At 44.1% G+C, this 23006-nt stretch overlaps 3 protein-coding genes across 6 annotated transcripts in view; 1 reads left to right on the top strand and 2 right to left on the bottom strand.

The window, feature by feature from the left end:
- The window catches only part of abcb6a (ATP-binding cassette, sub-family B (MDR/TAP), member 6a), a 139137-nt gene that overhangs the window by 22794 nt on the left and 93337 nt on the right, over nucleotides 1–23006 (bottom strand). The window lies entirely within an intron of this gene.
- The window catches only part of rpl31 (ribosomal protein L31), a 237082-nt gene that overhangs the window by 146106 nt on the left and 67970 nt on the right, over nucleotides 1–23006 (top strand). The window lies entirely within an intron of this gene.
- The window catches only part of nrp2a (neuropilin 2a), a 57004-nt gene continuing 37707 nt past the window's right edge, over nucleotides 3710–23006 (bottom strand). For 2 of the 4 annotated variants that reach the window (XM_052058718.1, XM_052058721.1), the window contains exons 12-18: nucleotides 16563–16637; nucleotides 16381–16485; nucleotides 13191–13456; nucleotides 12725–12821; nucleotides 11442–11474; nucleotides 6598–6663; nucleotides 3710–6528 (exon numbers count right to left, since the gene is read on the bottom strand). In XM_052058718.1, the coding sequence (XP_051914678.1) occupies nucleotides 6224–6528; nucleotides 6598–6663; nucleotides 11442–11474; nucleotides 12725–12821; nucleotides 13191–13456; nucleotides 16381–16485; nucleotides 16563–16637 (947 nt within the window). In that variant the 3' untranslated portion in view covers nucleotides 3710–6223. Of the gene's footprint in view, nucleotides 6529–6597; nucleotides 6664–7574; nucleotides 9884–11441; nucleotides 11475–12724; nucleotides 12822–13190; nucleotides 13457–16380; nucleotides 16486–16562; nucleotides 16638–23006 lie in introns of those variants that run through there. The other 2 variants (XM_052058719.1, XM_052058722.1) reach the window with 2 other exon arrangements.

The raw sequence follows: 23006 nt of genomic DNA, 5'->3' as shown, positions 1-23006 counted from the left end.
ACTGCCCGAAGACAGTTGGAATAGGCTCCACGACACACACGACCCTTGAAAAAGATTTGCTGCTTGGAGTCTGGCAAAACCACTTTTATACAAAACACGTCATCGGGTAAAACGTTTGTTTCTATTTTAGGCATTTTACTTGCTCCATTATTTGTGGTGAGTGGCAAAAGAGAATGTAACTTCATGTTAATTCCAGCAGACAGCGAGTATACTTTGAAGAGGTGGATATGGATCAGATAGTGGATGGATGGGTATTATGACTTCCGATAGGCCCTCTCAATGGCCACGGCACTGCACAGAATCGTCTGCTGCTTGGTTAACTAATGGCAAGAAAGTAAAATGACTGACAGAAAAATCTATTGTTTATTCTGGTCAGCCTTTGATTTTAGTATGGTCCTGAGCTCCAGCCCAGGTAAGACCAGTGGTGAAGGAGTTCTTGCTGACAGCAGTTTTCCTGGGATGAAACGGGCAGGATCAGTGGTCATTCTGCATGTCTGCATGGGATAATACAAATAAACAAAAGGCTTGCATATGTGGTCTCAGATGAGTTGGAGAACACTCACCCCACATAAGTTCATTTCCTCTGTGTTGGTTTGGCCTAGTTTAGATCTGTGAGCAAAACTTCATAATTTCCTTCATGTATTTGTTTTCACAGGCAGGATCCTCTGGTGGCGTGTGGATGATAATGGAACAGACAAAGCAAATTGATGTTCTGCCTTGTGCCTCTGCAAGACATTGGCAATAGTTGGCCTGTTTCTGTTTGCAGGTACTGACTGACAGACATACACAGACATTCACACCCACCCATGCAAGCACACCCACACACACACTCTACGTGTGTATAGGTATGTATGTGTGTGTGTGTGTATATATATATATATATATATATATATATATAAAATCCTCATCTCACCCCTCGGGTGGTGTCCGTCCCTCATTCAGCTCGGGTCCTCTACCAGAGGCCAGGAAGCTTGAGGGTTCTGCGCAGTATCCTTGCTGTTCCCAGCACTGCATATTTCTGGACTGAGATGTCCGATGTTGTTCCCGGGATCTGTTGCAACCACTCATCTAGTTTGGGGGTCACTGCCCCGAGTGCTCCGACCACCACAGGCACGACTGTTACCTTTACCTTTCAGGCTCTCTCCAGCTCCTCTCTGAGCCCTTGGTATTTCTCTTTACACAACGTACACCGTGGGTCTTGTCTGGTGTGGTATATCTGGGCCTCAATGGCCCTGGTGCTCAGGGCCTGCTCCTGGGCAGCCAGAATGAGTGCCTCTGTGCTTTCCTTCATGCCAGCCCTCTCTAGCCACTGATAGGACTTCTTGAGATCGGCCACTTCAGTTATGGTCCGGTGGTACATCCCGTGTATGGGCTTGTCCTCCCATGATGGTCCCTCTTCCAGTGCCTCATCTTCTGTTCCCCATTGTCTGAGACATTCTCTGAGTACGTCATCCGTTGGAGCCTTCTCCTTGATGTATTCATGGAGCTTGGATGTTTCATCCTGGACAGTGGCTCTCACATTCACTAGTCCCCGGCCTCCTTCCTTTCGGCTTGCGTACAGTCTCAGGGTGCTGGATTTGGGATGGAACCCTCCATGCATGGTTAGGAGCTTTCGGGTCTTAATGTCCGTGGTCTGAATCTCTTCCTTTGGCCACCTTATTATATATATATATATATATATATATATATTGACCCATATAGGTGCTTTGAACCACTGGCATATCCATCAAAATTATCTGGGCCCTCTTCCTAGCAAGACCACTGGGACGCGCCTGTGCTCTGATGTGTGTGCGAAAATTCCGCAACTGAAGTGCCAGTCTCTGCATGTGTTTATGCATGGTGCTGCAGTTTGTGACAGCATATTGGATGCTGTTGAAACACTGCGAGGTTTCGTCTCCAGGTGGTTCTGTTCTTCTAACTTGAGACTCTTTGAGGATACATGAAGGAGAAAACTGCAGAGTTATGCTTTCTGAAATTCCTCCAGAGAGGCGGCATTCTTTGCCATTAATATTCTGCAAGACTATCTTTGTTATTTGCAAGGGTTAAACACAGTTATACTTGAATGCTTGCTTGAATAGTGCTTTGTTTTGCAGGTAAGCAGGGGCATGCTGATGGCTACAACAACGGACATCAACCTATGGAGCATTGACACTGACATTCCAATTTATGGACATTTATAGACATCTTGTGTCTATAATCAGCCTATCATGTATGTTTTTCAAAAATAGTGGTGTGCGTGGTGGGGAATATTGTAAAGACTCACACAAACATGGGGACAAAAATCATCTTCCACAAAGGAGGGCCTGAGCTGAGATACAAACCTCAGACCACTCAATTGTGCGACATGCTTACTGGGAGTCCACTGCCACCCTCTGCATCCTTGAATACAGTATAGAGCACTATTTTTAATTGAACTGAAATGATTGTCCCGTGTGCTCGCTCCCTGATCTCCCTACTTCAGACTTACTTCAACTTCAGACCTCCCCAATAATTGGATGTGTGTTCCAGTTACTTCCTCGAACGAAACCTTGAAATAACTCCCTCTGCAATCTGGCCTATCACTTTACATGGCGCCACGTTATTTTCTTTGAAGGGTTCAGAGGCAAAGAACTCTCTGATCTGACGAAGAAAAGAAAAAGGCCCCTGCAGTTAACATTCAGATTAAAAAAAACAAAAAATCTGCAATTTGGCTTACACACAAACACTCACAAGAACATAAAGGTAAGTTAGGTTTGCTTGAGAAAACAAGTGGTGGTATGGAACAATGACAATCTAGCCACTCGGGTAATTTTCCGTTGGCATTTGTGTGATGTGGTGATGACTGTTCTGCCGGGCTCAATCAAACTCATGAGCAGATGGCGTTCCACTCCTCCAGTGGACTGCTGAGTGCCTGCGAGTTATTCAGAGGCAGTAATTGGCCTGCTCTGGTGTGTAACGGACTGGAGCCTGCTAACGGCCACCGCTGCCACAAGGCCCCACACTCGTACCTTATGCTTTAGCACACTTCTGACAGGCAAACCTGTGCTACTAATTCACACTAACTCTGAATGGTTACATGTTGTCATAGCTAATAAGCCATGACGTCTACCTGCTTCACAGACATTAAAAACCGCATTTGAAGAGTGCAAAGTAGCTAAAAAATGCAGAGCTAATTTGAGCACGCTCATTAATCGTTTGTCACGACTTCACAGCTCCTCTCAAGAGCCTTGTGCAAAACATCGTCAGCTCTGTTACAGGCATCCACAAAGAAATGGTACAGAAGCTCTGACAGTCTGTGGCTATGTTTGCTAACGATCTTTTCTTTTAGGTGAGGAACGACTGTGTAGATAAATGGAGCCGCGTGTGGGAGACTTTGCGATATAGAGTAATTGCTAGGTGCTGTATATTTTAGTGTATGCGGTTGGGGGTATTGGAGCTGGTGAGGCGTTTGAGGCTGAGATGCCATGCACTTCAAAGCTTTGATGTAGGCGCTCTAAATGAGGGCCACCAGAGGTCCAGACTAATGGGAGTTCATGGGGAGATTAGAGACCCAGTATGGCAAGCAGTCAAACACAAAATAATGTCTTTGTATGTGACAGCTTAAGTTTGTGTGCAATTATTGTATTTTGTGTGTGTGTGTGTGTGTGTATGCAATTAAAAGTGAAAGTTTGATTTGAAAAGTCTGTGGGGAAGTTATATGGTGAGGGAAAAATGCTTGCTAGTCACTCACTTATTATGGTATAAATCCTTTATTAAATAATCATAACAATAAACAAAACAATCATAAAAAGAGAATTTCTGTACAAAGACCCCTTTAAAACAACAACAACAGCAGCAGTAGTCCAAGCAGTGCAAGAGGTCTCGTTCTTAAATGTGTTTGGTCCTCCTAGGTCAAGGGGGGCACAATTATGGTCGCTCTCAATGTCATGCAACTGTCTGGAACTGGATCAAAAGGCAAGCTGGATCCTCAAGGCTCCAAGGCACTTTGAAGAGAGTCATTTGGGTCCAGAAATGTGGGCCTGTTTGTGTGCGGGTCTGTTCCAGAGAATGAAATACTGAGTGCGTGTAAAATATGGACGTCATAGTAGGTGTCTTTCTTCACACCGTCACCAAGCTCAAATACAGTACTGTATACACCTCAGGGACCTCAGTACAGTTATCTCCTGTTTTTTGTTTTTGTTTTTGTGAGGGATATGTCCCAAAAAACGCAAAAAGTGAAAATAGTACTACCAGATTTTTCACAAATAAGTAAAGGTACTGCAACTCATTTTAAAGTCTATGTACTCACACTAGAGAAGATTATGAATCAGCTGTGCGGTACCATAAAAAGAGGACAATGATTTTTATTGTACAGGAGGGTCGAAACCTATGACATTGGGATGCAACAGTGATATATTACTCAGAAATATTTGTTTCAACTTATAAAATTTGTGCCGTAAACATGAGACAGTATACTTAGCTACCACCATACTCAGTGGTGATCCATTTCATTTGTTCACAGTTATGTGTTTTTCATACAAATAATTCATATATTTGTGAGACTACTGCTTTAGTACAACATGATGGTTTTCTGACTTACTGTACACAATAATTGGGTTGTGTCTGTTTCATAGGAATGGAACTCTGTCCCCTTGCACTGAGCAGCAAACCGGAGCATTTTCAGCTCTTCAGTTGGATGAGACTCAATAAAAACAACTTCTGGTAGGCTGCGGATGCCGCTGTATGGGAACCCGCAAATAAAAACATGTGTTCTCATTACAAATCTGTGAAGTCCAAACAGTGATATTGGCGAGGATTACTGTGAAAACCTTGGTTTCAATTTGAGTGTGTGTGTGTGTGTGTGTGTGTGTGTGTGTGTGCATGTGTGTGTGTATGTCAGTAACCATTCTTTGCACATGTATATTATGTACAAGCCAATCATGTCAGTGTGTCATGAGATTGATGAAGCATCACAGCAAAATCGATATTTTCTCTCCCATTTTCCATCTTGAGATTCAGTCTATTCATGCAAAGGAGTTTTTACGAAGAAATGCCCACCCTGCTTTATGAAAGCTGAACATAGCTGAGAAAAAAAAAAACCCATGAAGTATGCCATCGTTAGGCCATGCGGTTGAGTGAGCTTTGTGCAATGAATGTTTCTTATGGCAGTGGGATAGGTCCTTCAAATCATGGCTTCTCTGGTCCAAAGTGGGACGTGTTCTCACCTTGGTTTCTCCTCAGTATGTCTGCTCAACAATTCCAATTTAAGGCTTGATGTGTGTCCATTGGCATGTGGTCATACCATTGAGACGAGAAATTTCTGGTTGCATGTTCAGTTCTCGTCTTTGGCACAGAGCGAGAACATATCGGTGAGCCCGGGTGCTCCCTGCCTCTCCTTGTTTCTTTTTCCTCCACAGTTGTCAGTTCCTGCTCTCAGTAGCAATCCATAGGTTGCACTCACTAAAACTCCTTGACCTTTCTCCATTAAGTACAAAGAAAACATGACTTTGTCTCAAGAGAACGGTCTGCGGCGACTATAATTCTCCCTTCCATTAAAAAAAAAAATCCCACGACTACACTAACCTTCACGCACCTACTTTAGGTGCTGTGTCCCCTACTTATCAGCCATCACTAATTGCCCACGAGCCAGAACAGAAACATTAAACACAAAGAGAGTGAGTGCAGAACTACTAAATTGACAGACGTCAATGACTAAAAATACCACTCCGAAGGCGTGCCCAACAAGGAGAAGAGTCCACAATGGAACAAAATGTCAACGGGCCAGACACGGGAGCTAAGCTCTACATCAACATGTCCACATGTTTGAGCCAAAAAAGATGCTTGCTAAGCACGTTCCTAACCTACCACCTTTCCAAGACAATATTTTGACTCATTATGTGCACTTTCAAAACTAGAACTCTTACAAATCTATGACGCGCATTTAGAAACAGTTGTCTTTTGGTGGAGCAGGAATCTAAAGTTGATATGTGTCGATATTTAGATGTCCGAGGCCTTGAAATGGAGCAATTCATCGTGCTGACCTCAATGTTTTTCACATTGTTGCTTTTACCACAAAATAAATGACTGTGCCATTTTTTTCCAAACAGGAAGAGGAGAGCTTACTAGAGCTAAAAGGTGGCCAACTTGTCCATGTGTCCAGGGGTCTGTCTCCTCGAGGAAATCAGCTGACACGAAGGTGAAGCTAGAAGCAAATGAAGATTGCGAGAGGTATTCACATATGTTTTGGTTTCCTCTCTCTTTCTCCTCATGCTTCAGTGCAGCAGCGCTGCTGGTTCAATTTAACCTTGTGCTTGAGGCCGTCATACAGTTCAAAGTTGTAGTTCTCCAGTGTGGTGGAGGAACGTGAGGACAGGCCACTGTAGGAGCAGGTGCAATAGAGGAGGAGGCCCGCGCACACTGCCCCGAGTAGGACACCCAGGGAACTCATCACAATGATCGTGACCAGAATGGGGTCCAACGTGTACAGCCACGAGTTGTCCTTCTCTGAGGCCGGAGTCACTGGAGGGTCCAACGACGGCGATGCTGTGTTCCATTCTGGAAACTGGAGACCTAGTACAGGACCAGAGTGTGTCAACTGGGAATTTTCAAAATTTGAAACACAGAAACTTATTTGCTTACCACCCCCAAGCGGTTCCCTGCCTGTGTCGAGACGCACATCTCCAAACTGATTAGGCGTCTTGACTGCTAGAGAGAAGCACACAACATTTGTTGCCTTTACGCTGATCCGGACAGGTTTTTGCACACATGCACGCGTGCACGAACACTAGTGAGAGCCCCGGCCTGAACCTAATGTAACACCTTAGGGAATTGAATGAAATACACTGAAAACAAAAGGATGTGTTCAATTTGCTCAATTTTATTTCCTCAAGTTGTGGCACTGAATAAAATCACCTGGAGCCAGATATAATTTTCTACTTAAAAAGATTTCGATACATTGATGATTCTATTGCGTGCCACTGCTCGACAAAATAAAATGGAGTAAATTAAACTGGCTCGGTGGTCGACTGGTTAGCGTGTCGACCTCACAGTGCGCAGGTCATGGGTTTGATTCCGACTGCGGCCTTCCTGTATGGAGTTTGCATGTTCTCCATGTGCCTGCATGGGTTTTCTCCAAATACTCTGGTTTCCTCCCATATTCCAAAAACATGCGTGGCAGGTTAATGGAGCCGCTCCAAATTGTCCCTCGGTGTTATTGTGAGCACGAATGGTTCTTTGTCTATGTGTGCCCTGTGTGAGGATAAAGCGGATTGGAAAATGGCTGGATGGATAAATTCAACAAACCGTTTTATTATTTTTTCAGTTTAGGACTGGGATATTGGGCCAACATCAGTGACCACGAGCCTCACAAATCTACTTTGTAGATACGTTAAAAAAAAAAAAACATAATGGCGAAAGTTGTCTCAGCAGAGTGGAAGCTATTGTAGCGGTGAGGGAGGACAAACTCCATTTAATTTTCTTTCATTTTCACTTTTTGCACGTGTAATGCCATAGGGATCCCATGAACATTGAGTGTCAATATTGTCCAGCACAGAAACGTTCCCCAACAAACTGCTGCATTCATACATTTTTTACAGAAAAGCAATGCTGGGCAGTACTTGAAATTGTAGAAAAATATGACTTTATTAATTAGGGAAAGGTCATTATGATACATTGCTGTCAAAAACACAGTCAATATGTAGCATAGTGATGTTCTAAGACTGTTCATTCTGTGTGAATCAAGATGCAAAATTGTCATTAGTTAACAAAGCCTCCTTTAAAAACAATCAAAACGATCACCCTTAAGAGCTGCGTTTCAAGTGAGACAAGACTTTTGTGAAAGTGTGTGCGTGTGAGTGTGTGTGTGTTGTGCACTCTCTGCGGTTGGCAGGCATACAGGAATGGGAGTAACTGCTTGGCAAGGCACACGTCTCCATCTGAATGGCTGCGATGGCCAATTGCGTTATTACAATGTTTCCAGGGTAACTGAACTTGGCAGGCTACGGCATGGTGGAAGTGCAGTAAAAGGAAGGAAAAGTGCATTGCGCAGCCTTAATAAATGTTATCTGTCCATTAACTAATTACAAGTATTGGAGGCTTGAAGCGGAACAGTGTCAAGCCCGCTGTCCCGTCCCTCCTCCTGCTGATTTAAAAGCACAGCATCAGCCAAAACCACTCCGGAGACAAAAGTGCAGCAACTAAAAGTGGCAATGTGCATCCTGTTGAGTGGCATGTGAGGTGCCGTTCGGTTTTAAAAGACAAAAACAAACTTTGCATCATTTTGTAGCCTCAGTTCCAAATGATGAGATGAAAATACTAAGAGACAAGCCTGCACACTCATACATAAAAATATTCTTGGCTTTCGTTTGCGTGTATTAACCGTTCAAACTCATTAAGAACAAAAAGTGGTTTGGAGGTGGGGAAAAGAACATTGGTTATGTAAGTAGAATCAAAGATGGGATTGTGGATTAAAAAAAGAAAAGAAAAGAAAAAAAGCAACGGCTTGGCAACGATACAGCCATGACAGAAACGTATCCTAAAACGTCACTCAGACTGATGTGATGTCATTCTTGTGATGCTCACAAATAGCCAGCGTCGGGCATATTTTCATGCAACAAAATTTGAATATGCTGCAATGTAGTAATGAGTGTTGGGAGACACCATATTTCAGTATTCATGTACAATTTCTCTGGGAATCATTATGTCTACGTTCCTGTTAAGCACCGCCTGTAAAAAGAAGAACATGGGCAATGCTTCCTATTGCTCTTGGTTTTCATGGTGCCAATACACAGCAAACAATTTGATGGCACTCTTGGATTGGTCGGCATAAACATCAAGAAAGAGATGATCGCAGACAGCTGTTTCTATTTACAAGCCAGCGGTAACTCCCAGTGAAAACGCCCACAAATTAACTTGGCTCCATGCGGCTTTCACCCGTTGAGAGAACAGCGCAATTGGGTGGTACATTGCGTATAACGGGAGAGGAAAGACGTGCTTTCTTATGATAGACAATGCGAGCAAACAAACTGAGCACTGGCGATGACTGCATCTAGCACTGTCAGGCGGCTTACTGGCAGTATTTCGTTGTTTCTTAAATGTGCACATGCTTGTTTGAAAAAGATAATAGAGTTCACCCCCCCCTTCCGTCCCTCCACTTTAACAGGCCAAAATCAAAGCAAGAGCAGAGTTCATCTCTACAGCCAGTTTCATCCTCGTGTTTCGGGCATCTTGGGTTAGCTGGTGGATTGGCAGCTCTGACTGGCTAAACCCAGCCCACACGTCTGTGTGCAAGTCCATGCTGGGGGGATTCCAAAAGGATGATCGGTGCCTGAGGGGCCAGACAGCACATAATGGGCCCTACCAAGCTGTTCAGATAAATAAGTTACTCCAGTCCTCCACTCCAGCCCTGCCATCAGGATCAGCGGGTCATAGTGTGACATATGTCAATAGCAAACTCCTCAATGAAATGACGAGGAAAGCAAGCAACCGAGTGACATCCAAGAGGGAGTGCACCCATTTGTTCTTGTAGACTTTTGTAGACTTCCATCATCACCCGCGCAGCTGTAAAGTGATGATTTAGTTGATTGGCTTTGTGACACCAACGTCACGTGTAGACATCCTGCACGGACACTCTAGCCAATCGGTTCATTTCAGCAGAGAGTGCGGTGTCGGTCCCGGCTGTCCAACCTCACTGTCAGCACTGGCTCCACCCCTGGGGTGGCCATACTTGTGGACCAATTTGAGTACTGGAAGCACTGCGAAGAGCTGTGATAGGCCACCGACTGTTGGCTCTTCTGGGTGGCCAGGTGTCGTCTGCAGCAACAAAGAGCTCTGACCAAGATGGCCACGGCCAGGACGAGGAGGGTGGCCCCAACAGCCATTATGTAATACCAGTGGATGGGGAAGGGAGGCACGGGAATACCTCCCCCTGGTGGAGAGATACAGAATAATTGGCCGACAGGAAAAGAGTGGAATGGCGCTACAATTGACTGAAATGATCAATTCTCGATCTCAAAGAGGAGACGTGCACCTGAGCATGCACAAGCATGATGAGTGAAAAAAACAAAAACAAAAACAAAACCCCCCCCCCCCCCCCCAATACCCAATGTCCAAAGAAAATTTCAAATGCATCCATGTGCATAAATGCATCTTTGGTTTGGAGGACACATTTTCACACCAAGAACATCAATTTTACATTTAGACCAATTGTTAAACTAATCAATGGAAATGCTGTTGCATTTCTGGACAACTCACAAGGACATGACTTGGTGTGAAAGAAAGTTGAAATAATTAGTTGAAAAGTAACCGCACACACTGAATTAAGGAACTTTTTCTTCTCGTTAGGCCATTCAAGTACATCACCATGCAAGACTCGCATCGACACCACATGGCTATCGAGTGCTGCCAGAGTTCGCTTTGGGCTGAGACTGAATTTGTTATTTAACCGCCTTGATTTGGCCGATAGGTTTCAAGCATAGCTCACGTTGTTCAGCGTTCTTACTTTGCCTTTCTTCTCATGCATCAGCCTCCAGGTCAGCCTTGTCCTCCACGAGCCAGAGGTTTTTCGCAATGTTGCCCCTGGATTGAACTCCTCTATTTATTGGGAAGAACTAAACTAAGCGCTTTCCAAGAAGTCTCTACTCCAAAATTCACACAGACATCTACAATCCAGGGGTGAAGGAATTGAATTAAATACAATCCAAATGTGACTCTGAGAACTTAAAAGGCCTTTGGAGCAACAGCGAACTCGGAGGAGAGAAGCAGAGCTCTCTTTTTTAACTACAGAGGGAGTTGCTGCATGCCGTCACTGCCGCAGCTTCAGAATGTGCACATTCATTAGGTGAGTTGTGGAGCGGAGGGACGCTCAGGCTTGCTCTGTGTATATACATGGCCATATTATTGTGTGGGATGCAGGAGATGCTGTGAAAGAAAGGCGCTGGAGAGCTTGGGTGGGCAGTCGTGATATTTGCAGTGACGGCAACCACCGAGCTCTTATCTTATTGGAGGACATTATGAGATGCCAGAGCACAAACATCAATCCCGTCGCGTCCCGCAGGATGCTCTGAATATTTTTCACGAGGCAGACAGTTATTTAAAACCCACCCGGCTGGGTCTCTGAGTCAGAAATCAAGAGCCATGAAAAAGTTTCTCACATCCGACTGCTGGAGGTGTACTTCCATGCAACATTTGCACTTTTCCACCGAGACACAATGAATTACCAAAATAATCAGATTTTCAACGACCCCTCTAAATCTGGCATTCATTAGTTGGGTCTTTAGTACGTGCTTTGTGATTTCTACGTGCCGCTTCCGATGTGCACTTGTATTCATTCAGAAACACTTGCAGTGGAGTCGACCACGGAATAGTTTGTGCAGCTCATGTAGTTACCGAAACATATTGGTGCTGCCAAGCGAAAACCCACAGCCTGGTGCATACCAACAAGCAGAAGCAGCAAGGCCAGAGAGTAAATGACATCATACACTCACCGGTCATATCTGGAGAGAAGGCGTTGATGGGTTCTGTGGGGACAGTCCGAAAACACGGGTGACGAGGACAGAGAGAGAGAGAACAAGAACTGTTAGATAACTTTACATAAGACGGAAAAGGCAGGCAAATGTCAAATGAATGTCACGAGACTCCCAAACTCCTGAGGAAATTTAAGTTAATTCCTGAGACGGCTCACATGAATTATGGCCTCTACTCGGCTGCATTCTGAGAATGCAATTTATGTGAGCTGGGAACAGCACGCATTTCAAGATGTTTATCGGAGTCCAGTTTAACTGCAGGGGGCTGTTTGGGAATCCACAAAGCAGAGCATTCACTTTGATTGAAGGGAATGCAAACACAAAGATGTGGTGCCTCTGCGTGCGTTTGAGAAGGTGGGGGGGGGGGGGGGGAGCCTTGGGAACCGGCGCCTGTGGCAGAAACGCCAACGTACTGTGAAAAATTCTACCGTGTTGGGTGATAAGCAGCATCTCAGCACACTGTGGGAGTGGCAAAGGAGCCAAGCTTGGCTGTCATATTTTGCTTTCTTGACTGCTGAGCAGTTTAGACTCTCAACATATACAAACCATGACTGATGTAAATGCGGAGAGGCCAAAGCACACATAAAATGCCTTTTGCACGCCGGCTGGGCTGGCTCAAAAGCACCTTGGATGTCAGGCAGAAAACGGTGGCAGGTTTCTAACTCCGCACCTCCAGCTTGGTCTCTGATCTGCTTAAGACCCTCTCCAAAAGCCCCGACTCAGGCCAGATTAAGGAGGCTGCGTTGGCTCTCGGCTCGCGCCAGCCGCTCCGCCATTTACTTTGCAAACAGCCTGTCGAGTAATTCCCTTTGACAGCTCGGGAAAGCTCTGTTTACAAATACAACCGGCTTGTGCGCATAAAAGATAGGGAGAATAGAAAGAGAAGAATAGAAATCGAATGAAACATAGATTAGCATCGCGAGGGCCCACAGGGCGTTTCTGGCCTACTTTTCCTATTCTTCTTTCTTTCTGGAGGAGTTTATACACTGCCCCTCCTCCGCTCGCGTCGCCTCTTTCATCTACGTACTAGGTGGGTGTTTTGGAATAAAACGTCTCTTTAAAGCTGGATGTGGAGGAATGTCAGGGGTGTTTTTCACTTCGCATGCATTACTGATGCCTTTAAGAGGTGTAAGCGGAGAGGACAGTGACAGTGACAGAGGACCGGCGGGTCAAATAAAGAGCAAAAAAGTATAGCTCGTCCCATCGGTGTCGATACATGATGTGTGTGGGCTTGTGACACTTACGTGTACACTCCTCCAGCGGCGTGCTGGGGCTCATGCGGATGTTGTCAATCCAAACATGTCCTCTCGTGCCATGTGCAAAGAAGCCCTCCATCACAACCTAAGCAACAGCAAAAGCGCAGGAAGAAGAAAGTGGAGAGGGGGGAACAGAGGAAGGGTGGAAGGAGTGAAGGAAGGCGGAAGGCAACACGAGGGACAAGAAGGGGGAAGAGACGGGATAAAAACTTAATAGGGTGCTTGTGATTTCAAAGCAACGACTCATACTTGCAATCATCTTCCCCCTCGCTTAGCAGCGACTTATTATTTTATGAGAACATCAGTGCGATGGCTGCTAAAAAAAAAAAAACGCAACGCTAAACAATGCAACCAAAAGAAACAGTGTGGCTTCTTTTAGGTCTCATACAGTATAGCTGCCTCTTTATCTTGTCTGCATGCAAAGCTTCCACAGAGCCAGGGAATTCATCACTACCTGATAGTCTTTTGGTGACCGAGGCAGGATAGTGCGGCCCTCCTTCCAGATTGGGCCCTGGTCGTCTTTCAGTGTCCACAGGAGGGTCTCCTCATTGTGGGCATCTCGCAGCAGGACCCTGAGGTGCCCTTGAGCCTCCCCCCACATTTGGTAGGAAAAGAGGAGGCACACAGGCCCGGTGTCAGCCGGCACAATGGGACTGAGGAGACGGGCTCGCTGCTGCTCTGTCTTTGGGTTGGCTTCGATATATAGATGACTGTTGAGCTCTGGGGAAGATGCAAAACCATGAGTGATCATTTGCTCTTTGTATGTGCGTGTGTGTGTGTGTGTGTGCAAAATCCAGGAGCGGTGAATATCAGTGGCTATTTTAGCCAGACAAATTTCAAAATAAAATCTCTCATATCTAACAAAACTGTATGAATCAAAAGTGTGTTCCCACTGGTGAGCTTTGATGCGACACACACACAAAAAAAATACATTCCGTTTTTTTCTTGTTGTCATTTGATTTTTCATTTAGCCCCGGAGGCTTTAAAAAGTACATATACTATATCCACCTTAAGCGCATGATGTTGTTTTAAGGTAAATGTCATGAATGGAGCACAAGCAAACTGTATGTATGTGTGTGTTGATGGCTGCAGTGACACAGATGACATCATCAATCATCCGTGTGGCAAAACAAAGCTGCGGTAATTCATCATTATAAACACGACACATGCTTTAACACAATCGCAGGCAAGTGCAACAAAAAAGGGCACAAGTCATCCCTTACTTCCAATAACGACCTCACCAAAGAAAATAACTAGCCCCTACCCAACAATAGACAAATGTAAACGCAAAGAAGAATAAACACACAGAAGAATAGGCTCAGTGTGACCTCCCTTCTGATGACAGAGCACAAGCAGCCAAAAACTCACAGGGACAATTGCTTTTCATCCTCGAGGAGGTCACTGACTTAAACTCCGGAAAAAGTCCAACAAATTTGGAGGCCCCCTATTTGTTCCATCATTGAGAGTGTTGACCTTGCAAATTGCATGTACCATTGTGCGTTAAGGGAGTCAAGTGTATTTCTTCGTCAGATGAAGACCCTTAAAAATGGGCTCGTGGGAATATTTTATAGATTGAGACATGGTTATTGCCACTCAGGTGTAAGTTGATCCGTGTGTATTTACGCTTTTCTGTTCAACGGGCAAGGGGAATTACTACTACAAGTACTTAATATTACACTTCTGCACACATTTAAGCTTCGTTTCACACATTTATTATACTTTAAGCGGTCACCAGCAGTTACCGAGTAATCATTTAAGGTCCCTTGTGAAGTGAACATGTGGTAGTTACTTTCTTCTTTCAAAATGCGCCATCTGTTACGCATGCAGTCGAGAAGAGGAACTTTAGCAATGCCTCATTTGTAGACCCTGGTTGGATTGGTAATGAAATCCAGATGAAACCAGCAGAAAAATGACAGCAAGACAATAAATAGGGTGTGTAAAGTTTGCTATATCTCTTGATGTATGGATATTTTCATGAAAGCATGCCACATTAGGGCACTAAAGAACAGTTTGAAATTACGAAAAACAAATGCAATTTTATGTCCCCCTCAAGTTGCATATTAACGTGTCCATGAAAGGACACAGGAAAGAATCTCCTCATTTTTTTTTCCCCAAGCATGTTCTGCTAACTGGCCACACAGTTCATTATCGAGGCTGCTTCGCAATGCAAAGCACAAGTGAACATTGACTAAGAATGGAAGGCATGTAACACCAATTTTATAATCTGCACATTTCTGTTTCAGGATTGATTTTAAAGTATTATGACTAGGTTTCAAATGTCATAATGGTCTAGGGCAGTGGTTCTCAACCTGGGTTCGATCGAACCCCAGGTGTTTGGTGAATCGGTCTCAGGGGTTCGACGGACCCTTTGCCTTAAAGCAGTGGTTCGTAACCTTTTTAAGATACCGAAGCCAACCGTTTGTGGAATAGCATAATGGAAAACCTCAGGGCTGCAGAGAATGTTCATATTTGTAAGAACTGGCAAGACATTACCTTTTTCATTTGGCTTTTAAGAAGAAGAAGAAGAAGAAAAAACCTTTATTAGTCTCGCAATGGAGAAATTCCAGACCTATTAACTAAGACCTATTCACTGTACTTATCTATTCCATTCATCTTAACTTCTATTTTACTTATATTCTTAAATTTTCTGTATGGTATCTTATTCACATGCTGCTTCTATGTTCTTACGTCTGTTATTTGTTGAGATGAATAGGTTAGATTGATTGATTGATTCGGTTCCATTGCAGTCTACATTATTATATTCCATGCTTATTGAGCTAAATAATGTCCGAGAGAAACAACATAAAGAGTAGACACGGTGATTTGACAGTGGTGAAATAATGATCCTGTCCTGACTGGGATTTCGGACCTTTGACACCAGCAAGGGATTCAAAGGCTACATGGTGCCTGCAGACAGCTGGAAATGATTCCTTGTGCATGAAAGCCACAACTTGGACTAATCCAAAGAGAACCTTTGCTGTTGAAAGATGTCACTTTGAAGCCCTTTGTCAAAGACAGCGTGGCGCTCAATAGGTCACACTGGAGCTCAATGTCCTCCCTTTGCTTTGACAATGGATGAACATGATCCAGGTACTATCCAGCGTTTGACAAAAATATATTTAATTCCCACCAGATGGAAAAAACAAAATCTTTCAAAAAACGGTGAATTTTAATATAAGGTTTGGCGAACCATGTATTTGATGCCATATAAAAAACAATGCATTTGTGTTCCTGACACAAAGCAGCACGTCAGGCACACGCATCTAGATTTGTTTTCAATGGAAGGAATTATTTTGGTCACATTGAAAGAGGAAATCGTTGAAGTTGCAGGATGTATAAAAAGACTAGATTGAATATAATATAGAATTTAATTAACTCTGTCTTGACTCTGTGATAAAGTGAACTTCAATACATTTTTGTTTGCCCAAATGGAATTTTGCACACATCAACAAAGTTGCACACATAAACACTCTGCAGTAAATTTGCCAAGCCACATGTTTACTGTTTTAAATTTTACACCGATTCCTTTATCAACCTTTTGTCCATCAAAAGCTCATGCCGTGGAGAAAACATCAGCTCCTGTAGAAAACATCATATCCTTGACAGCTGAGCAGGTAAAGGTGCTGACTGATGAGGACACTCACCATGGCTGTGCAGGGACCAGAGGAGAGGGACGCCAGGGTCATGCATCCACCCACACAGACCATGCTCAAAGTCACACACGCCATTTCCTGTAGGAGGGATGGCGACTGTGGAGGGGAGAGGAGAACAACCGTGAGAGCAAGCAAGTGGTGAGCCTCCTTTTTCGACCACAATATGGCATTACCTGTGGTGGATGCAATGATCGTGGTGGTCTGAGCAGGAAGTGTGGGTGTGGCCGTGTCTGCTGGTGTGGTGATTTCTGCTGGAACAAAAGGGTCATCAGACTCAACTTTATGCAGAAAAACGCCACAGCTGCTTAAAAAGTGCTGAACATGAAGTAAAAATCTTACATATAAAAAGAGACTGTTAAAACAGACCATTCATAAGATGAAAAAAGTAAACACAATAAAACACTAATACAATGCCAAGTCTTATACTGTGTCGAAAACCAAAGAATAAAAATGTACAGAAAGGGATCTGACTACCATTAACAGAAGGCCAGAATTTGTGTTATGTTTCCTCGGAGCGCCAGTTCGTAGGCCGGCAACAGCATTTTGGACCAACTGGACAAATTTGAGGGAGTATTAGCAGAATCCAGAATAAAGTGCATTGCAGTAATCCAACCAAGACGTAATGAAGGAATGGATTACTGTTTCTCGGTTCTGCTGTGAAAGGAGCGCCTTTACTCTAGCCAGCTGCCTAAATAAATAAAAGCTGGATTTAACACATCACCCATTTGCTGGTCCAATTTCAAATCACTGTCTCATCTAAAACACAAATTCAAGACTGTTGGTTTTCGACGCTAGGGGGGGCCACGTCAACAGGATGAAAAGAATAATAATGGCCACAGGGATAAAGCACCATATCTTCTGTTTTTGTTTCTGGTGAAATTCAAGACATTTTCTGCCATCAAAACTTTGATTTCCTTCAGAAGACACAAACATGGAAGTGCCGTTATTGCTTCACAGGACATGCTGTAGCTCTAAATGTCATCCGCAGAGCAGTGAAATGAAATTCCATGCTTCCATTGAACCCAGGGGCAGCAAATACAATGAAAACAGCAGAGTCCCTCAAAAGACCCCTGTGGAACGCCACATAGCAGGTGGGCAGAATGGGACTCAGACCAACCAAAGCAAACACAAAAAGTCCTGCCTGCTAGATAGGATCCAAACCACTCGAAAGCGCTACCACTAATGCCCATCTGGTGCCGCAAAAAGAGCCAACTGATGTAAAATTTCATAAATCCTATGAAGCAAACAATTGCAAACACCTGACTGTGTAATATAATGGCAATAACTCAGCCTAACCCTCACCCTAAATCAGCTGGGAGAGGCTCCGGCTTTTCCATGACATTGCACAGAATAAGTGACATGCAAATGGGTGGATGGATTTTTAGTAACACATTTTGGATAATTAAAGTGTTTTGCATTCTTTCCGCTAACTAGCACATGGAAAATACCACTCTCATGCCAACAACCAGCTGAGGTCCATCAACCACTGTGTTTCAAGTGTGTACTGTACTATTGCACTCGTTACTGCTCGTGTCAACACATAAACCCAAGTGAGAAAATGACAATTGAGCGTATTACAGTAGGCTATGTGTCAGATTATTTCTCGGCTGAGAGCAGATACTTCTTGGGGTCTGTGTTGGTTGCCTGGCAACTGCTCCTGGCAAAGCACTTGTGTGGCACAAATAACAAATGAACATTTTTTGTGTTTCATTGCAATGCAAAGCACACGTAATTTTCCACCTTGTTTTCCCTTGAATATCAGTTCCTTTTACAGTAGGATTGGATGCCTCGAATCCATCAGCTGAAATTTTAGAACTCTTCTCATCCTACTGAGACTGCCACGGAGAACCCTAGTGAACCTAAGGTGAGTGTCCCATGTGTTGTGTCTACGTCGGAGGTGTGGACCGAAGATCTACTTTTCGTTCAACCACCATGTTACCTGTTACCGCATACGCACACACTTACACACGCATGTCATGATGAGCAACAGCCATAACAGCCCCAAAGATGTATGCAGCAGAAAAATAAAGTAGACACAGGAGTTTGTGAGTTTGTTAAGAGGAAATCACTGCCTACCCGAATGGGAGATCTGATGCGGAGGGATGCGATGCACTTTTGCAGCCTGTTAAGTTAACGCGTACCGTTTCAAAATGCTTCTCTCGGCCCTCCAGATTGCCATTCTTTGCTAGTGCCATCGGTAAATTGTACACAAAACGAACTTTGACTGATAATAATAATAATAATAATAATAATTATAATAATAAAAGCTATCTCACGAAAGCTCTGATCGCAAGCTTCAATTGCAGACTGCTGAGCAATCTTAAAGTTGACCTGCTTTATTTCATTTTTTTTGAAAAACCTTTTTGTGAAAGTGAGATTAAAAGGATGATTAGGGTGCAGTGTGCATTAACACATCCATCCATCCACTTTCCGATCCGCTTATCCTCACAAGGGTCGACGGGGGTGCTGGAGCCTATCCCAGCTGTCTTCGGGCAGTAGGTGCACGTTTTTGGCCATCCACACACATACTCACACTTAGGGACAATTTTTCATTCATTCATTCATTCATCTTCCGAGCCGCTTGATCCTCACTAGGGTCGCGGGGGGTGCTGGAGCCTATCCCAGCTGTCTTCGGGCAGTAGGCGGGGGACACCCTGAATTGGTTGCCAGCCAATCACAGGGCACAGAGACGAACAACCATCCACGCTCACACTCACACCTAGGGACAATTTTTAGAGTGTTCAATCAGCCTGCCACGCATGTTTTTGGAATGTGGGAGGAAACCGGAGCACCCGGAGAAAACCCACGCAGGCCCGGGGAGAACATGCAAACTCCACACAGGGAGGCCGGAGCTGGAATCGAACCCGGTACCTCTGCACTGTGAAGCCGATGTGCTAACCACTGGACTACCGGGCCGCCACTAGGGACAATTTTGAGTGTTCAAATTTTGTGTGCACAGAGACACACCAACATTTATTTATTTATTTATTTTTTACTCGACACCCCTCACGATCGACTTGGAAGCAGTCTGCGAGCTACCGGTCAATTGTGATCGACGTAATGCAGGGTCGAACTTATTTGTGGCGCGGGCCACATTTTAGTTACTGTTTCACTTAGAAGGCCGATATGACTGACACCATATAAAAAAGTCAAAAATAATTGTTGATTCAACTCTTGTTTAAGTTACGAACATGAGGGGTTTGGTAACAAGAAAATGCTTCGGATACTGTATATCTCTTATTTATTACATGCCTAAAATCCACTCATGAGAACACACCACGTGTGCACTGCACACGCTCTGAACAGGCTGTGGCCAGAATGGGAAGTAGGAAAAATTGTGGTGCTCTTCGGAGCGGATGGATCAAGTTGAGAAGTGGATATGGATGTTGGGGTCACATTAGTGATTAAACGTCATGTGGCTTTAGAAAATTTCTATTTGTAAACTCATTGGCCAGAAAATTAGGCAAAGATCCAGTGCAGTTGTCAAAAATATCAATTTAACAGTAGTACTGTTATTATGGTAGTTTTCTCAAGCTACCTGCAATTGAACCAAAAGTTGTGTTGTTTAAAACAAATTAGAAGCATCCTACTGATGACGTTTCTCTTTCTGAATGACTCGTGACATCCTTAAACCACCATGGAAGTCACTGAGGGTAACAAATGCAGCGTGACACACAACTGGTCTACGAAAAAGGAACTTCCTGTGAAAGAGACTGTGACCAATCCCCAACCGCCGAGATGGCTGACATGAAAGCGCTCTCGCAGCTTGCGAAGGCTTCTGACTTTAATGCTGCATTTATATTGCATCCTTTGTGCCAGTCATTAGCCACCAAATGAAATGCTTATCTGTCAGCCTGCTGAGATGTTACAGCAGACCACTTTCAAAATAGAGAGTGTCCTTTTGTGCTGTCGATTGCTGTTTGTGATCAAGTGTAACGATTCAGGTTTTGGGGTAAAACCTTGGAATTAACCAAATGCCTAATTGTGACCTGCTTGTTGGGGAAATAACACACATGTCAAACAGCTGGTGTTGATGCTGGTCTGTCAAGGAGGGGAAGCTCAATTTCGGCCTGTCGTAAGAAGCTGATTCAGAACAAAAGTTTAGTGAATGACATTTAGTCAATGACATGTCCACACAATTGTATGTACACACATATATTTGATCACTTCTTTTTGGACATTTTAGGGGAAGCTGAGCTTCCCTTGCAGTCTTAGAGCAATCGCCTCTGATGTCAAAACACATAGAAGACACAGTCTTGTCCATTAAAATTCTCTCCAGCTCCTGAGAGCTCAGCGCTTTCAAAGGTCACAGTGTAAATGTGTTGACCTTTCTCGGGTGACAGGAGTGTCGTGGGCAATGGAAATAAGACCGAATTGTGTGATTGTGTGCATATAATGGTTTACATGCCTGACCTTCCTAGGTCATCCTGAGCTCCTGTTTTTGATGGGAACAATTAATAAGTCACATACCATATATGCATAGGTAGTGCAAAAAATGACCTGCTGCAATGAAATGTTGCCTTACATTAAGTGTTGCAGGTGATGATTCAAGCCATCACACATGATTTAACGCCTGCAAGACTCAGGGCCCTATTTGGTTAGACTGCTGCCTGTGAACTTCGGGTAAAAACGGGAGTAACTTCATTTTTGTGCTAGCACAAATCTAGTCTTGTGTGTTTAGGGCCATGTTGTTCCCATCTTTACGTTTCAGTGCACAGAGTTGGCTCGCCCCTGACTCATCTGACAATTAAGTAACAGAAGGGTGTCTGCGTTCGGAATTTGGTAGATGCGCTACGCCTCACTTGGCATTTCTGCCTCATCCCCAAGTGCAGGGGTGTCAAACTCCTTTCACATTGTGGGCCACATACGGCCTCCGTAGATATCAAGTGGGCCGGACCATTAAAATTATACCATACTCTGCTATAAATAACCAAAATAATATGTCTTTCCTTTGTTTTGTTTTAAAGAAAAACAAGAACATTAAGAAAATGTTGACATTTAATGAACATATCTTTTACAAAACATTTCATGAAGCACCTTCGATTTCCTTAAGACAAATGTGCAATTTACTTTTATCATTCACATATATGCATTGCAACGGATCCCACTGATTGTACCAAGGCAAAAAACTTCAAGTAATTGGTAGTGAAAAATATTGTAATGCATTTTAAAATTAAACGAGATTGACAAAGAAAGCAATTTTTAAATCATTTACACATGTGCATATAAAATCGAAATTTAATCCCTACCGACACCTTACAACGTGTCAAGAATAAAGTATTCACATGACCTTGATGGCGTGTGCTGTGTTGGGTCTGTCTCAGTGACAGACTGAGGCTGCTGTTGTCTTCTACTCTGATCAAAACAGTGTGCCCCTAGAGGATACGCCATGAATTGCACCTTATTAAAAATATTCATTCCGTGTCTTTTACGCATTTTTTCATTTTTAAATGATCCTGCTGGCCTGATCGAACCTCCCCGCGGCCCGTATGTTTGAGACCCATGCACAAGTGTATCCGCAAATTTGGCATTTCATCCATAAATATGATACCAGTGTGAAACATTCATTCATTCATTCATCTTCCGAACCGCCTAATCCCCACTAGGGTCGCGGGGGGCGCTGGAGCCCATCCCAGCCGTCCCCTGGCAGCAGGCGGGGGACACCCTGAACCAATCGCAGGGCACACAGAGACGAACAACCACGCACACTCACACTCACACTCACACCTAGGGACAATTTAGCGTGTTCAATCAGCCTGACATGCATGATTTTGGAACGTGGGAGGAAACCAAAGTACCCGGAGAAAACCCACGCAGGCCCTGGGAGAACATGCAAACCCCACACAGAGAGCCCGGAGCTGGAATTGACCTCTGCACTGTGAAGTCGACGTGCTAACCACTGGACTACTGGGCCGCCCAGGGTGAAACAATTCCTCTAAAAATAAAACCATTCCTATCACTATTTGTGTCTGTGTGTGTGTGTGTGTGTGTGCACGAAGAGGGAGGGGCAACCGGGGCAGCGGGCATCCAACTGGAAGGGGGCACCGACACAACCAGCAATCCTCGCAGCCACAAATCTCCCCATTCGACGTAAATGGTTAGGTGCCCTTTGATTGACCCATCAATAATAGATCAATATGTATGTTGAAGGAGCATCCTGCTGGGATAGAGGTGGTGTATACTTTGAGACAGCGCCACATCACAAATATGAACATATTTCAGGCTGTTGAACCAATGCAAGCCTGAGTGATCCTTTCTGTTGCGGTTATGAGGCAAACCAGCACCCCAGACTTTTAGCTCAGGAGATAGTACTTTGCACTATGAAGGCAGTGGTGTGGGGTCAATCCGCAAGTTGGGTGGTTTTCTGTTTCTGCAATATCATGCACAGCATACTCGGGTATGTGCTACGACCACCCTAAAAATTTTATGCCAATGACGGATGACACAACGATTCGCCGGGAAAAGTCTACTTCTATCCCACAACGACAATCAAAGGCGCCATTGCCCCATTACGCCCAATTCGACTGCCGCTAAGTCAAAATACCAAAAGAAAGAAATGTCTGTCACGAGATAGTGTGTAGGATTTTGTCAGGAAAATAATGAACAATAATTACCAG

Source organism: Hippocampus zosterae, chromosome 2 (assembly GCF_025434085.1).
Source record: "Hippocampus zosterae strain Florida chromosome 2, ASM2543408v3, whole genome shotgun sequence".
NCBI lineage: Eukaryota > Metazoa > Chordata > Actinopteri > Syngnathiformes > Syngnathidae > Hippocampus > Hippocampus zosterae.
This window is presented reverse-complemented; position numbering and strand designations above follow the sequence as displayed.